The following is an 18,001-nucleotide window of genomic DNA, read 5'->3' on the forward strand; positions in this document are numbered from 1 at the left end:
TCCAATAATTACAACATATAAAGACACAATTAATGTTCATATACGTTCTCGGTAATTAAAACATTATTAAATTGATTCTTTTGTTCTTTTCAAATTATCTGTCCATAAGCGCTATGTTGTAGTGGACTTGTCAAGGAGTAGAAAAAACGAGACGCGCCATAGTGGTATCGATCAAACCAACAGAATAATCGCGCGAACATGAGATATATAAATTCCACGAACTTGTTCGTAGCGATGTAAGGGGAGTGGATTGCGCCACACAAACGCTAAATGAAAAAAAAATTTTTTTTCATATAAAAGTCTCGGCATTTTATAGCGTCGCGAAGGAGTTACGAGACAAAAGGAGAGTAGAGAAAAAAAAAGGGAAGATTTGCGTCACCGCCTACGCGATTTCCTGTCTGTCCCAATAAGGCGAGCGCATATAAGTGTATAATATTCCGGCGGCAGCTTCCGCTTGTGCACCGCTAAAACATGACTAACTCCTCCCCCCCCCCCGACGCCAACCAAACCCCGGTCTCTCCTCATTACTCTTCGATCGGTTGCCCATGCGTTGCCGATGTGCCAAGAGTTCCCAAGTTATACGGCCTGGCCGAGACATCATAGCCCACGACCGTTAACCTTTGTCTCTTTGCTCGACGAATTAAGCACGTCTTGGAGCTTCGCCTTCCTTTTCCAAGAAGAGAATTTCAGAATGACGGTTCGCCGCGAAGAAGCAATTGGACGAAATTTTTCATTTTGACTCCGGCCGACTAATTGGATTTTACACTTTACGTACTTTTTCACGTCATATACATGGCACACTTCGACGACTGCGGAGAATTTTTTATTTTTCATCTCAAGATCTACTCTTCTCATTAATTTAAATAACACAAATTTATCCGCGTACCTCCAGCTCCACCTCCACCTTCACCTCCACCTCCCTTCCCCCTACCCCCTACCCCCTACCCACGCCAACCGCCCGACATTTTAGTATTAATTAATTCTCCTTGCTTATGTATTAATAAATAACGCATCAGTAAGGAAATACTAATTAGACGGTATATTATCATATTTATTAAAAAGTTTCTTCAATTGAAGTAAGTCAAGTGAAATGTGTCTTTACATGCGCTGCCAAGATGACGCTCGGCAGCTAAAGCGATAACATTTTCTCGCAACTAATTATTAATTGACACGTTTTCCTCTCTTAATTCGTTCCTTATGACATGAAATATTAATCATAAGTAACGGGTACGAAAGTAAAGGAATAACGTTATTAATTATCAAACAATTATTATGGGATGCGTGAGTGAAATGCGCGAAAGAAAAAAAATTTCACAATGTCTTCGTTTTAGATTGCGTAAAGATTAATTTGAATGCACAGCGTCGTGAATTACAGAAAAGGATTGCTAGATAACCGGAAGATGCTCCGGAGAATTTAGAAGAAAGGCTCGCCTAGCTACAAATAAGTTTTAACGAATTAATAATTTATTTGTGATTTTGTTGCGAGGTGACGAATTCATTTACTACTCACGATTTAGCATAAAATAAGGTTCGAAAATTTTTAAAAATAATTATAAATCATTATAGAGCTCAAGCACAAATAACATTTCATTAAATGTGATTTTTTTACAAGAGACAATTGCACTATCTATATATATATATATATTTTTTTTTTCTTATCTATTGTAAATGCTTCAATTCGATTTCTGGAATTTCTTCCAAAGTCGCGAATAGTCTAGCGTATTTTGCAATATTTAAGAAAAATCCGTTAAAATTTTCTTAAACTTATTCCCGAGCAAAGACCAAGCCCACGGTGAATACATAACATATACATGCCGCCAACGACATGTCTACACGCGCTGATTAATTAAATAGAATAATTCTTTGTTACTCAATGGTGATATCAGTGATAACAAATATTTTATAGACTTGGTAATTTAATATTATAGAAAGTTACGCAAATGGCCCGTGTAGTGCATACTGAAACCAAGTTATACAAAAAACTTATTTTTCGAATATTTCCCTTCATTAAAGTAGCTTTAGGGATTATACGCGCTGTTTAAAGTAAATCCAGGTTAACAAACATTATCGAACTATTTTTATAAATAAAGCTATGAGGCCGATTTCTGTTGGCTTACTCAATATGCCATTGAGCCTCGATAAAGAAAAGTGTCGAGCACCGACGTATGATGAAAGTACTTTATAATTTATAATTCGACGATTATCAAAACTAATGTTAAAAAGTCCATCGTTAGGTGGTTTTGTCGTCTCGTCAAACGTCCGCCGAGTTTGGCGATATTTCGAAATGCTAGAAGAATACGTAGGGATGAATGTCAATTTAGCCGACGATTTAGCCGACGATTTAGCCGACGATTTAGCCGACGTGAGAAACGAGCGAACGCGTATGCGACACGTGTTTGTAAAAAAAGCCTCGCGTTCTTGCCAATCATTACGAAATGTCGCTTGGCTGAGAGATACTCATCGCTCGATCGATCGGTCTGGGCGCTAATGACATCGTCCTTTTTGCACCTCCGCGTATCCGATCGATTTATAGCACATCTCTTTGCGCATGCAAAAGATACAATCGAGCTCGGCTTCTTCTTTGAACAGAGTGACATAATACTGCCGCAAAACTGCCCCTACGTACGCCATAATATAGTATAATAATATAGCGAAGGTATGGATACGGGAGGGACGGGAGGAGGAGATGGGTGATGGGGCAAGTGAGGGCCCTAATCCGTGAAAGGCAAAAATTCGAAAGAAATTGCCCGAACGTGAAATTAATTTTCCATGCAGTCGTCTAGCGAGTGCACGTGCCGGCATTTACGGCTCGGTCGGTAATGCAGCGTGCCTCTTCAAAGTACAAATCGGTTAATATCCGTCTCGAGCGTTGAATTCGCATACCTCCCCGTCGCCCATTCAATGCACACTGATTTCATTATGCACGGGCACAGAGAGATAAGATAGAGAAGCTTAAAAATTTTTTTGTAATTCTAATCGACAACGGTCGGTTGGGTTGTGCCTTTTTGTTTTCTGCTAATCCTGCGAACCCCTCGGCGACTAAATGGCTCCTTTCACCCTTTTGTCGTAGTCACGCGACATCGTGGTAGCGCACACATGTTAAGGAGTTCCGGCCGATGATATAGTATATATAGGCTATAGCCAAGTAAGGAGGAGTGCGATGCGTAAATTAAGAGACAAAAGTGCCCGGTGACATCTTTTCCGAGCACTCGAATTTGAGTTTTTCCGAGTAATTAACGCGAGCGCGTGCTGCCGGCTCGATCTACCTGGTGAGCAATGGAATTTTTTAGAGGGCAGAGGGGATGTGAGATTCGGGCGTACAAGGGATGGGTGGGAGACAGTTTTATCGGTAGATTGCTCGTCGGCTTTATTGCTTCGTAATAAGCACATAAAAGAGACGAAGGAGGCGACAAGCGTCTGTTGGGATTAGCGCTATTATTTAATATATAATTTACGAGATGAGTTTACAATGGAGTTACGAATGTCGGTTTGTGTAATACGAAGAGTAGTACGTATAGCACAGGCAGTATCATAAAATACACTATGAAAAACGCAAGCAGCTAGATATAATATAACGTATTAAGAAGAAGAAGAAGAAAGAAAAATAATAAAAGGATTTCTTTTCTCTCTGTGCTCGAAAGTACGAGGTGAACTTATGATGCTTTCCGCCAGAGACGAACATTAAAACAATAACTTATTATTACGCAGAATACTAGATGATCAAGGCATGCAGTAATATAGAGGTGACATTTTACGATCATTCTGCCGTTGCATTCGAAGAGGAGAAGAGTTTGGAGTAATCGGATAAAGGTACGAGGCAGGATGATGATGTTCTCGATCGCGCTCCTCGAATACCTAATGCAAGGCGTCTTCTTTATGTATTAGGGGAGACACGGGGAGCAATAAGATCGAACAGGAAAATAATCGAGTAAGATTATCGATTGAGGAAGAACGGAGAAGAGAGAGAACGAGGGTGGTGAGGGTGGTGACACCGATTACGATGAAGATGATGATGATAATGATGATGATTATGATGATGATGAAGACGACGACGACGACGACGACGACGACGCAACAAGTCTTGATGACAGTAATGATGATAATAATACAAGGATTGGAGCGGGTGGGAGAAGGGAAGGGTTACGCTACGTACTCATCGCTCGAGGCGGTATCCTTGGAGGTACATCCGCCCATGATCGCCGGCGCCCGTTTGTGCTGGTTCGCGGGTCGACACACGAGGGGACGAGGAGTACGTTGCACGTATTAACGTAAGTATTAACGGAGCTGGCGTAAGATTACGCGGCACCTCCTCCCCGCTTATCCAGGTCCATGCGCCGCTACCTCCTGCTGTCGGTTCGACTGCCTGTCCGGGCTTGGGATCGATAGGCGTCCTCCAGCCACCGCTGTGCGCGTCGTCCTCCCGCGCGAGATACGTCTAGGGGTGTGGTTATGGCGAAAAAGGACAGCCGCCGCGCGATTATGGAGCGCCGATTCTCGCCGGCGCCATCGACGACGATCCCCGTATATATCACTCTCTACCTCTCTACCTCTCTCACCCTCTCTCTCTCACTCCCTCTCTCTCTCTCTCTCTCTCTCTCTCTACCTCTACCTCGATGACCGCTCCCTCCCGGACGAAGCACTACTCGCGCTCGACTCTGCGCGTGTCGTGTGGCTTGTGGGACGCGATAAGGAGTCAGTCGGGGCCCAAAGAGAGGCAGACACGCACCGCGAACCGTACGCCACAGTCTCTACGCTATCACTAAGTACAGCGTGTGCCGCGAGGTGTGTAGACCGGAGCGTACGCTATCTCTCTCTCTCTCTCTCTCTCTCTCTCTCTCTCTCTTCATGCGCTTTGTCGGCGTGCTGCCGCGATTGTGTGTGTACACGCGCGCATACTACCGCGACTACGAAGAGGGGCGGCCGATAGGGTAAGGGGGAGCAGGAGCAGCCACGCTGGGAATGTGCGTGTGCACACCGAGCACGGCCGTTGGTAGGTGAAGGAAGAGGGGGACAGCTGTATCGGGGATGAGGCGAATGGTGTTATGGTGGGAGGGTGGGGGCGAGAAAGGACGAGAAAGGAAGAGGGATAGTGAGGAAATATAATGAAAGATGGACGGAGAGGAGGACAGTCGGTCAGGCGCATGAGAGGAGGAGCATTTATAAGTGTAATGAGAGAAAAGGATACGACGAAGGAGAGAGTCGCTCGTGTCTGGGATGCCTTTTTTCTCCCGTTTTCTATTTCCCGGGAGTCGGGGGAATTTTCTCCGTAGGTGCGGCGCTTCTGTTGCATACGCTCTGTCCGGACGAGCGTGTGGAAAAGGGGCGTCGAAGGGTCGCCGAAGGGTCGCAGAAGCTCGATCTATCGGGAATGCGATGGGACGAGAGATGAAAAATTCGAAAATTGCCGTCATTTTATTATGACGTAACGGGAGTCCGACGAGCGTTCGTCGATAGAGCGAAAATCGCTTAAGTAATCGTTGAGTAAGCTCGTATAAGGTGGCGATCGATAAAAGTTGACGAGCGCATAGGGAAGGCGACCGCCAAGAGTTTTCGGCTATTAATTATCGATGGCAGAAGGTTACGAAAGCGGGAGATAAATACGTAACGATATGTTCGAATCAGAATTTTGCTGAAAAGCAAGCACAATCGTTGGTCAAGGAAAGTGGCCGCACGAGGGGAAGAGAGAGAGAGAGCGATCCTAACGATGCAGAGTGCTGAATCGGATGCCAGATCGAAGTTGCGGATGGGGGGGGGGGGCTTGACAATGCGACGTATCTTTTCGCATTGTCAAGGGCAGCGGCTTAAGCCTCGGGACGAAAAGGCGCGTCAGCCCCTCCTCGCCCCCTCGCAGGATTACGTTGCGCCGCCGTACGCACAGAGACCAGGGTGGGGTCGCGGGAGGATCTCGCCGACGGTCGATATTACGCAACCAGTCCCCACGCACGCGCACATTCTCCCAATCGCATCTCGAACGCCCCCCCCCCCCGTCTAAACGCACTTGTCCATCCATAGCCACGCAATGTAATTACGGAGGCGAGGGTGTCCCGAGGCTCTACGATATGCACACTTACATTAGGCTTTTCCTGGCGGCGGTTTGCGAGGCCGGAGAGGCCTGTATTTACACACTTGCAGTCTTGACGGCGACACGTATTGGGGTTGGGGTGGGAGGTTCTTTTCAGTGGAAGGATGGCGATTATGTCATAAGAGCATCGATCGTTCGGTTCGATAATCAGCTATTTGGTCATTTTTGTAATTACACGGCATTAATGAGGTGGGGAGGACCGATCGAACGCTCGATACATAAAATTTGACAAGTTGGTGATAGTGGATGAGGCAATTAGCTGGCTGCGAGGAGGCTCGGGCCTGTTGAAAAATTAATTTTATGAGTCTTCGTTCTTGTTTGTTTGTTTGTTTTTTTTGCCTCGTCCCTCTCTTTATTATTCAATACTTGCACACGCATCGATAGTACAGCAAGGAGCATGACCGTATTACCATCTTCTGATAAATTGCTTACCAGACTTGCGGTGCTGTGCGAATAAAAATCCTAACAGTCGCGGATGTTATTGTATCATTTAGTTTAATCACAACTCGCATGTGAAATCACAATGAGATTATTGAATTTCACGGTCTAACATTACAAGCTTAGCCTTTAACGTTGAAATTATAATATAATAATTATCACCATTGACTTTTTAATCAGGCTTAGTGAACACATTGCGTAACATTGATTTATGACTATTTTGTAAGAATAATCGAAATAATGAATTTCACTATCAGGATATAAAATATTATTAACGAATAAAGTATAAATATGCGTAAATGCATTAGAAAATGTTTATGATGCGCCCCCGCTCAACTGAAATCATAGCCAGGATTTACGAGCTTTCATAATTTACAAGGACATGGTTCTTATTGCAGTAGCTTTCTTTTGAATATTAAATACAATCGCTTGATTAATGCTTCCTTTCTCCCCTAGCCTCTCCTCGTCCCTCAAATGCATCGATTCCTATTGGTTCACGACTTATTGTCTGGAATGTTCAGATTTTACTCTCTCTCTCTCTCTCTCTCCCTCTAGATATTTTCTTTAACGAAGTAATTTATATTGTTATCAGACATTTTCATCGTTTTCCTTTCTTCGCACGTTCATATTTCTAATACACTATCTTACGCACCTTTTTCAACGTTACATTTCAAGCATTTCATTTTATATATACGATATCTATTTACCGTTAAACGATGTATCATAACTTATTTATCGTATCAACCAATTTCCAAGATAATAGATGACTATTAATGTAAATGTTTTTTAAATCATGCCAATAAAACGAAATCCATGGTAGATATATGGATTACGTAAGAAAAATATGCCGAAATACATTGAGCAGTGCTTCATATAGTTACCGGACACATATTAATCGAACCTGAGGATCTTCGTTTTTATTAGCTCACTATTACATCACTGCGATCGAACAGTCAAAAGTCGTCGATAAATTATCGTCAAGATTAAAATATTATTAATCGCGGTGTTTTGCTTGTTTCGGTGTCGCCGCGTCACTGTCAATTCTGAAAAACTTTGGAAAGAAGCTCAAAAATTGCACATAGTCACATAACAAAAAACTAATTTAAAATATCTTTTTCTGGGATCGTAAATTTTTACACTCAGTATTTTGTTAAGTAAGTCAACCGCGATAACTAAAAAAAAAAAACGAAAAAGCGTCAACTAAATGCGGTGTTATAAATGACAAAATCACAAATCTTTCAATAATCGAACAAAAAAATAAATCTACTAATAAGAAAGAAAGCAAAAAAAAAAAAAAAAAAAAGATGACAATTAATTAATGATCCAGTAATAGCATCTCCAGATAAAATTGAACAAACTCTGCTATCGACCAATCGGTTTTCCACTCTCGAGATTATAACTTAACCGCGAGATGATTTGCAAAACCACTCAAAGGACAGGAGAATACGACGTAATTAATAGAACGTCAAAATAGTGTCATTTGACGCCATCTTATTTTTTCTCGACTTTAATTGGAATAAATTTACACGAAAAGTGTCAATTTACGCATCTCTATGATAAATCTGCCAGGAGATTCTTGTCGCAAAGGTATCATCCCCCCACCCCAAATGGGAAGAGCCACGCTTTCTGTCGCTCGAGTTCTTTCGGAATTGTCTGGATGTCGCTAAATGCACGGCACACTTGTGCGCTTGCTCGTTTATTTCGTCATCCGATTGATTTAAAAGAGCAACTTTAAATATATTTATTATATCATCTCGTCAACATCTTACATTTTAATTTTCGAGGGAGCGCTATTCGAAAAATTGGAAATGAAAATGATAGATGTCAGAAATTTAACTGAATTATTAAGCGATTGTACTTGACGACTGCGCTGTACTTGGCTCCCGATAAATATTCATAAGCACGCGCATGGCGCCATTATCCATTAAAACGATTATATTTAAAACAATTATTTAAAGCAATACTTAATCGAATTTGCAAGCAAATCCCCTGAATTAAGTAGCCCCAAATTTTTAGATCAAACTGGAGAAGATCCGTTTCCGTTATTGCATATTAAATCTTATGACTCGTCTACTACTAGTACTGTGTATCCCTCCTCCCCCGCCCCCAACCCCCAACCCTCCAACCACACCGCCCGATGCCTGCCACGAAACTCACGCTACAAGTTCGATGCGTTTCTTTTTTGCAGTGGGACGAGAAATGCGAGCAACTTGGATATTCAGGGCCCTTGTTTGTTGAGAAATAAAGGCGCAACCGGTAGAGAGGAGTCGAATTAAGTGTGTGCGAGCACAGCTCCCTTCCCTTCCGCCTCCCTACCGCCACTTAGGCAGATAAGAGGGCCGCGTCGAAGCTTTAAAGGGACCGAATGAAGTCACAAGTGCAAAGTTCCTACGTTTGAATTAACAGCCAAGAGCAGCCGCTTATTGGGTTTGCCAATGATTACACGCTTTTACAAAATCTGCTTGACGGCCGAGAATCTATTGAAGTCATCTTAGTCGCGTTGTTAATACGGTAAAACCAAGTTTCAACTGGACTGTCTCTGTGTGGGTCGTGCAATGTATACCTCAAGGCTAACATCACATGTCTTGGGAATATTTGTTTAATGCTCTGCATTTCTTAGGCATTGCGATTTTTTTTCCTCCAGGTCACGCTTAAATATTCACTCGAAATGTTTTTATGATGATTAATTAGTCGTGATTTGTATAAATGAAAGTATTTTAATTATAGCGAACTGTTCGACGCTACAGTCGTAACAAGAGTTTAGTCATAAAGATAAAGCTAATAATACTCGTAACCCACATATATTATATTGCTTTCAATAATCGAAATTAATATTTATAAATTTTTACTTGTCGTATAAAAAATCCGTTGTCGTATAAAATTTGAGTATATAACTAAAATCGATAATTGACACTAAAGTAATCTTAATTTAAACTTCATAAAATACTACTAAACGATATCTTGCGGATAATAAATTAAGAACAATAGCAGCAACGCTAATATTTTTATCCGTGGACAAATAATAAAGGTACGTGAAAGTTCTTGTAATTCTAATGATTTAAAAAAAAAAAAAAAAAAAAAAAAAATACTAATTGTAACGATAAAATATCATCTCCGATTCGATATTTTAATGAAAGACAGTGGGATGAAGGATATGTGAGAAAATGTTGAATATTAAATTTTTTATTGCTGCCATTAACCGCCATCAGCTTCAATAAAATGCAAAAACTTCAATTTAGATCGCAATATATCAAATATTCTTGATTCAAAGAATATGAAAGAGTAATTGTAAATGGATACAGACGTTGAGTCACCTGTGTCTTTATTGTGTCTTATGTTTATCGTTATCACAACACCAAACATCGGGAGATGTATCGGATAACAAGCTTGAAGAAATGCGAGAAGCCATAGAGTGCACAACAATATTGTTTAAGATAATTAAAATTTCTGACGCATTTTTCATTTACGGTTGGTAATTTTTATTTTTCGTCACTGATATTTGAAAGCCACAGTTATGCTTTCTAATCGATTTTTACGATTTTTACGAATATTATTAATGCGTACGATTGGCGCGATAGAACATTTAACCTTACATTACGAAGAATGTTTATGAAAAATAAAGTTTATCCAACCGTGGAGTCCTGTGGAGTCGTCGATCATCATTCGGAATTCATTCTATGCGATTGCATATGACACGCTTTCGTCTAGATAAATTCAAATGTAAATTAAAATAATTATAACGAATTCTTCTAAACTATGTTTTCCTGGTAAATCATCATATATTATTTAATCAATGGTTAAACAAATATAAACGATACGCACTCCTTACACGATGCGTATCAAATACAAAATACATGCACACGATGGTAAATAATACACGTACAGTAAAGAGTGCTTAACGCAGTGTCGTGGTATTCTCCAGTCGCGAGAAACGTGAAAAGAAAGAAAAATATTAATACTGCATTAGCTCGATTAATGAGGATTGGCAATAACATTCAATCTTATCCAAATGTAATTAGAAAATGAACGTTGGTACGAGTACATTTACATACGCGCATAATCATCGTACCACAGCCAGCCAGCCAGCCAGCCAGCAATACTGCGTTAAAATTTTCGACTGCAAATACTAGGTGAATTTATCGTGTCTCGAGCAGGATTTTTAAGGACAAGGATCGAGCTGAAAATGGGGTGGAAGAATAAAAGATCAGGGTGATCGATCTAATAAAGTTAGAAGCACCGACATGATGTTAAAGGCCGTTAACGCCTTCACTTGGCACTCCGTCGGTAAAGCAAATGAATATGCATTAATATTGTACCTAAACAAGCCAAAGGACGGGAACTTGCGGCTTTCTGGCCACTTGATGTGAATTGCCGTACGCTGGACGATGGTACGACAGGCAGCCATTGGGCCGGACTCCAGAGGGGGTCGTCGCCGGGATCGCTTTTCCGTGTGCCATGAAAATCGATTGCTCGTGTTACACGTGGCTAATCGTTAATGGGATGCGGTCATCGGCCGCTGCGATTATGCTCCAACATATCTCATAAGCATATAGACGCGGGCACTGTGCGCTTTAACACTTTTTTTTCTTCCAAATCCTGTATCCTTACCAGTTTATCCTTATTTATCCTGGGGTAGCTAGACTGCTTCTCTATGCAGTTTGATTTCGGTTTAAAGCTCTCCCCCATCCCATGAATGCAATTATCAGTAACTCTTGTATTTTTTACTAAACAGCTTATTATTCGTTTGCTTTTTGATCTCGTATTTAATAAAGAAAAGAAAAAAGAAAAAAATAAGAGGATTTGTTTCGTGCTTCTTTTAGCAAATTTTTTTATTCCGATGCCCTTCTCTGACAAAACATATTCGAAATATATTTCCTCTTCCCCTCAGCGACTGATCGGGGAACAAATAAATAAAAAAAAAAAAAAAAAAAAAAAAAAATTATTTTATATTAGAAAATAAGTGAAAAAGCAAAATAAAATGGAATAAGCGAAAGTAAATTTCTATCGGTAATCGGTATTTGTCGAGTCGCTGAAGTTGTAATAATTATCATAATGTCGGGTGGTCTCTTCGAGACAATGCGCGTTCTGCGAAATTTACGAGCATGGAAAATACAAAATAAAAGAATGTGGAGAGAAATTTATACGAAGACTATTCACAAAATTATAAAAATATTTTAAAAATAATAAAATACGTTAAGCGACGTGCGTTAAAATAGTCTCGCGCTGATTAAATATAAAAGAGCAACGAATAATTCTCGATTCACGTTTTTATCAACGATTACGATTTACACTCTTAACATTTCGAGCAATAACGCGTCTTTATCGAGACTGTGAAAACGCATTTTTCGGATTATCATAAATTAATTCTTTCAACAATTCTCTGGCTCAATTGACGGCTGCGTGACAAAAGTAATTCAATTTTCCCATCGCCGGATCGAGAATTACGAATAAACTCCAAGGACAGAAACCCACGTATAAGAAGAATGCTCTCTCTCTCTCTCTCTCTCTCTCTCTCTCTCTCTCTCTCTCTCCATCAGTTACATTCCAACAATGTACAAACATCCAATCCTCGGTTTCGCTGCGCTCAGAGTCGACATTAACTACGTAACATTATCACGATTCTTCATAACAAGCAAACGAAACAAGCAATCGCACTCTTCGATTTACAAACTCGCATTACTTGAAGCCAGCACGCGATTAGGATTAAACGAGAGCGGCAAGCAATGCGCGCTACCTATTGACAGGATGGAGGCGGAGGCAATAGCGGCGGCAGCGGCAAATTTAACGATCCGCGAGTTCGCTCTGACCGACCGAAATCGCTGATTAGCTCCGATCAAATATTCGTATCTGAGAAGGCGAAATTATTGCAAAACGATGGGACAAGGCCAACGGTTGGTACCGCGCTGATCCCTTTGCGCACCAACGACTAAGTAGGATATTTCGCGAGTGATGAACTCGTGACGTCCCCGTTATTCTTGATTATTCTGTTTTCTTTAAGCTAAATTGCGCTACGCTAATGGATGCTAGGTTATAGTGCGGCATAGCATCAATTCCCTCTCCCATTACGTCACTGATAGTAATCCAAGTGTATCATCGGTTGTCATTCTACAGGTATTATGTATACGAACCTTGGAGTGCAGGGAAAAGGAGCTTTTTTTTCTCAGAACTGTCTCTTGCGATAAAATGCGTCATTCCATTGGTCCGCGCATACACATATATTAAACATATTGATAGGAGAATATTTTTAGGTCGTATGAGCACGTTAGCATAGTATTAAACATAAATATATATATATATATATATATCAATAAAAGTGCCTCGCTACATCATCAGCGATGCATCTACGTAACGGCTATACCTCAAATAAAGTTCCCTTATCTATCGAAAAAAGCACTCTGCCGGGTAGAGTATTGAAAAAAAAATTTAAGGAATTCCTTTAACCTCTGATTTATATTAAAATAGATAATGTCCGAGTAGTCATGTAATTATTCGTCGGATGATGTGCACACGATCACTCAGAATGAGCAACTATCGCAAAATCCATAAATATAATCTACTATAAGCTTAACGACGCGCTTTTCGCGCACTCGTCGACGATAACAACAATAATGCGGAGATGCAGAGACTAATGGTAAAAGATAATCAAGGACAAGAGCCACGTGCATAAAAAGGTCGTTTCGTAAAGTTACTGAGTATCCGGGGATTCAATTAGTTCCCAATCCCAAAGTCGCGCGAAAAACTTAATATAAAAGCCAAGGCTTCTCAAAGCACCGGAGCATTCCTCTCGGCTCTCGGCTCTCCTCTTCCTCATCCTTATCCTCTTCCTCTTCCTCTTCCTCCTGCTCCTCCCTTTCCTCCTCGACCACGTTTAACGTATCGCGAGTCTATCCTTAGCTTATATATATATATATATATATATATATATATATATACCTTTAATATAGCCATAAAAAGAAAATAAATGAACGTTCAAGCATGAGACCGCCACGCGTGGCAAAATTTCACCGCTTAAGCGAGTGCTGCGGCTGTCTGGTGCCCGCGTTTTACCCGACAATATTTTCCTCTCCCTTATTGACTTTTCGTTGGACGCGCGTTATAATTCGCTCGTAGAACTTTGGAGACAGCGTTAAGTAGGAATGGCCTGTGATTTTTCACCAGAGACGAAGCTAGTGAAGTATTAAGCTAATTATCGTTTATATTATACCGGGGGCATGAGAAAATCCTTGTTTTTTCTTTTATTATTCAAAAACTATAGAGGCAATAATACTTACATAGCAAAGGATAGAAAGCGTTGTTAAAATAATATGAAATTGGATATAAGACGTGAATTATTTATTTAATACTTGTGTAATGATGTTTCAAAGAAATTGAGCGGCGAATAAACTTGTCAACCTATGATCCGTCTTATAAAATGCTTATATAAAATTAAGCTTCTAAAGTTAAGTTTGCAGGTTATATAAAAGTAATCAACGTGCGCTGTTTTACGCCTCAATATAAAATAATAACTTTATAATCAGCAATTCACATTTCTTTATGTAAATACACCGTGTTAAGCTCTCTTGATAGAAATTGTCTGAAATATTATACACAAGTTGCTAATGTTCAAAACGTATTTGTATGAAAATCACTCAATCTTCGAAATTCAATATAATGCAATTATTTGCAATTAATAATGAAATATCAATATGCTTCAATAAACAATAAAGTGAATTTAAAAAAAAAAAAACAAAAAAAAAAGCATTAATGATGTATTTAAATGAAAACAAAATTCTACTCTTTTTCCATATTGCATGTAACAATTACAATTACGAAATTTGCAATTTCAATTCTGAATATAACTTTCACTTAAGAAACGTAATAAACTCAAAATCTCACGTACGTTACTATACCCAACACAGTTTTCTTACTTTGACAAAGATTAGAGGACTAATTGAAAGTGACAATGAAAATGATAATAACGAGCTACTTTCGAAAGCCTCCGAAACAACGAAACAAAAATAAAAATAAAAATAATCATTTGCGATAGTTTATTGTCACGCATTACGTAAGATATGAGATCTTAAAAGTTTACATTTGGTATAAAAATATATTTTACATTAATGTCATCGATTTTATTATTGCAACGTTATGTAACACGTGAATAATTACATTTTAAAATGTATAAGTTGAAATGTACCTCGACTTTATGACGTAAACACGTTCATTACGGTATTACGACATTATTTCTCGCAAATTTTATTAATAATAGCCAGATTCTTTTACCAGTGGTAGGCTATAATTGACAAATCATAAATATTCCATGAAGTTTTGCGCTACAATTAAAATAAAAGGCATCCTGATTTTATATTAATTTGACCAACTTTTTTTCTTAATCACGACTGTTTATTGATGTATTGTTGGTATGTCAATTGAAGGTCGGTATTTGCAAAGAGCTTTAAACTACTGCGCGTGACCAGCGACAGCAACTGCGCACTAAACACTAACTCTACACCAAAGTGTTAAAATGATTCAGGAAGATTTGTAAAAGTGGAAGGGCAACTACTACTGATTGAAATTACAAACACTCGCTCTAGTCGCTTGATTTTTCAAAGAAACAAATTATCGTACCTGAAAATCTAACTTTTTCGTCTCGTGTAAAATAAGATCATTGTAAACTGCCGAAGAAAGCGTAAACATTTTAATGCACGATAATTGCAATCTCGCAATACAACAATTAATTATAATAAAAGCCACGATGAGCAGTCTTTCATAAACATTCATGATATTATTGGAATATCCGCGGCTTCGTTTTTGTAACGGCTGTCAAAAATATTTAAAAAAAAAAAAAAAAAAAAAATCGAAGAGTCTTGGATGATCTTAATAATATGGCTAATACGAGCGTCCGCCTTATTTTGATCACAATTCAATTTATCAACGACACAATAAATTATGCGACGAATTGCGTTTCGATTGGCGAACGCTGTCTTCTCTCATTGTCTAGATGCACGATTGTGTCGCCGTAAATGTTACACACGCGTATGTATTCCCTGTCGAAATTGTTACGTAAATTGCAATGTAGAGACAACAAGTACAGTGAATACTTGCAAATTCGATCAAATGTATTTCAATGTTATTCGTTAGGTTGTTTGGTCACTAATCATTTGGTAAAACAATCTACAGGCTAGTTTTTTTTTCCGAAATAAAAACTAATCACAAAAGACGTGATAGCGATCAAAACATAATAGGTATTAATAGGAAGTTTTCACACCTTAATCACAATATACATAGAAAATTAGATAATATATGAAAAATGTTGATTATTTATTTTATTTTATTTTTTCGCTAAAGAATGAAAATATGAAAATATGATCACAATTTATTATAAAAGTTTGGAGGGCCTGTGTATTGTTCCGAATTTTCGTAACGTTTGTCGACAAATAATTTGCGTTCTGAAAATCGTAACTCTGCTTGAAGAATTTTTTTTTGTTTGTAAATGCACATGTATGACCAAATATAGCAACTCGCGCGGTACGACAAATTTTTAGAAAAATGACCGTCAAGCTCTTAATTATGCGGAAAAAACAAGGAATAAGATTAATGGACATAAATCCCATCGATCGAAATACAAACACATACCAATTTTAAGAATGTTTTGAAAGCAGATCGCTACACAAATAATACACACCAAGGCTTCCTCTATTTTCGGCAGACATGCCGATAAGACAGAAATTGCTCGCGAAGCGATGCCGACAGTCGGTCCCCGTCTCACACGCGCACCGATGGATTATCGAGCGCTCGGCTCTTACCTTAACCCTGACGCGTGCCTGACCTACACCAAGGACAAGGCATACGAGACTCGATTATTTCAAGCCGTGTCCCCTGTCAAGGTCAGCGCTGAAAAATTCATCGAGAGAGTGCTAGCTGCGGTGGCGCGCACGACACTCGCAAGACACAAAGGGATGATGAATGGCTCTGGGATTTCTCGGCAAATCTAATCGGACCCGTAAGAGGCTTATTTTATTTGCAAATCATTTGATCCAAGTTTACATTCTTTCCCTCTATCCTCAATTTCGCTCTATAATTGTTAACTAAAATCTAGCTTACTCGAAAAGTTTGTCATTCTCCCAAAGAATCGTCGAATAAATTTTCTACAAGTCCTTTTATAATTTAATCGTCGTATGGGACGTAAAGCGCATAATTTTTTCAATTATTCATTTGAGAAAGAGGCGTGTACTTAAGTTATAGGTCAAATTAAAAAAATTACTTATAAATTCAAACGTAACCTTTTCCAGCTTATGTGCCAATTATAAAATCGCTCATACTATCGATCAAATGCTTCTTATTACTTACTCAATATAATCTTATCAATGTTATATATCAACATCATGAATATTATGAATAAGGAGAATTTATTTAATTATTATATTAAAACATTAAGCATAATATTGAAATATTTATAATCCTTATGTAAATAAAGGCGATGGAAGGTTTCCAGTACGTATTATCAAAAATTATTTATGCATGATTAAAACTATTAAAGTTTTGTTTAAGTACAAGAATTTAAAATAATTTTTTTTTTTTTAAATTAATATAGGAAAATTAAATATATATGACTCTCTTTACAAAGGACAATGATCCGTCAACAAAAATCTGTCTTGCAATGTCTAGACGTAAACAATGTGTAAAACAATACTTTCGTATACGCACGTCAGTTTACGTTCAAAAATTATTTATTTTATCATTTTATATTAATGTTAATTTAAACTGCGCTTATGTCCTCATCATAAGCTATCCCGATTATTTTGTATTTAGTTAATATTAATAATAATAATAATATGTCTGGTACCTGTTTTACCGATGAATAACAAAGTTTTCGGTTAATTGCAATCATGGCACATGTATTTTAAGACTGCAAATTTGTTACTTAAATCGAGATATCTTACATTTTACGCAACCGTACTTGGAACACATATAAGCGATAGTAAATTATCGAAATTGAGTTTGTCAATTTTTTCGTATTTCATACAATATGGTAGGCTCTAATTACCATTATCAGTACATCGAACACGCATCGAGGAGCAATTAATTAATACCGATGCTTCAGGAGCTAGCGATAATCAATGAAACGCAACGGATCATGATCTAGGGAACGTTATCGGATCCGAGATACGAGTAATGACGACTAGGAAGAAGCGATCAGAAAGTAAACCAACGTCTAGAATGAGCAATCATGATACCCCGAGCGTTACCCCCTGGCCTTGGACGGCTGTCGATTTTTTATTCGAACAACTCTAGTCAAATGATATTTTACGCGCCGAAAGAGTATCGATCGAGGGTGACCAAATACTTTTTCGAAAATACTATTATTAAAAATATTATTTGTCGGCGAATATTGGTATTACGTATATGATTTACATCTATGCTTGTCAAATTCTCGGCATTAAATTTACAATTTACAATATTTTAAAATAGCTCAACTAATAATAAATATTATAAATATTC

General features: G+C 38.7%; 1 protein-coding gene across 2 annotated transcripts in view; it reads right to left on the reverse strand.

Moving 5' to 3' along the window:
- Window positions 1-18,001, reverse strand: part of Argk1 (Arginine kinase 1) — a 30,355-nt gene that overhangs the window by 3,690 nt on the left and 8,664 nt on the right. Inside the window, exon 1 of one of the 2 annotated variants that reach the window (XM_011506811.1) lies at window positions 4,154-4,301. The exons of the other annotated variant lie outside the window; for it this stretch is intronic. Within the exon in view, the coding sequence (XP_011505113.1) occupies window positions 4,154-4,194 (41 nt within the window). The 5' untranslated portion in view covers window positions 4,195-4,301. Of the gene's footprint in view, window positions 1-4,153; window positions 4,302-18,001 lie in introns of those variants that run through there. 2 annotated transcript variants of the gene reach the window in all.

Source organism: Ceratosolen solmsi, unplaced genomic scaffold (genome assembly GCF_000503995.2).
Source record: "Ceratosolen solmsi marchali unplaced genomic scaffold, CerSol_1.0 scaffold6, whole genome shotgun sequence".
Classification (NCBI taxonomy): domain Eukaryota; kingdom Metazoa; phylum Arthropoda; class Insecta; order Hymenoptera; family Agaonidae; genus Ceratosolen; species Ceratosolen solmsi.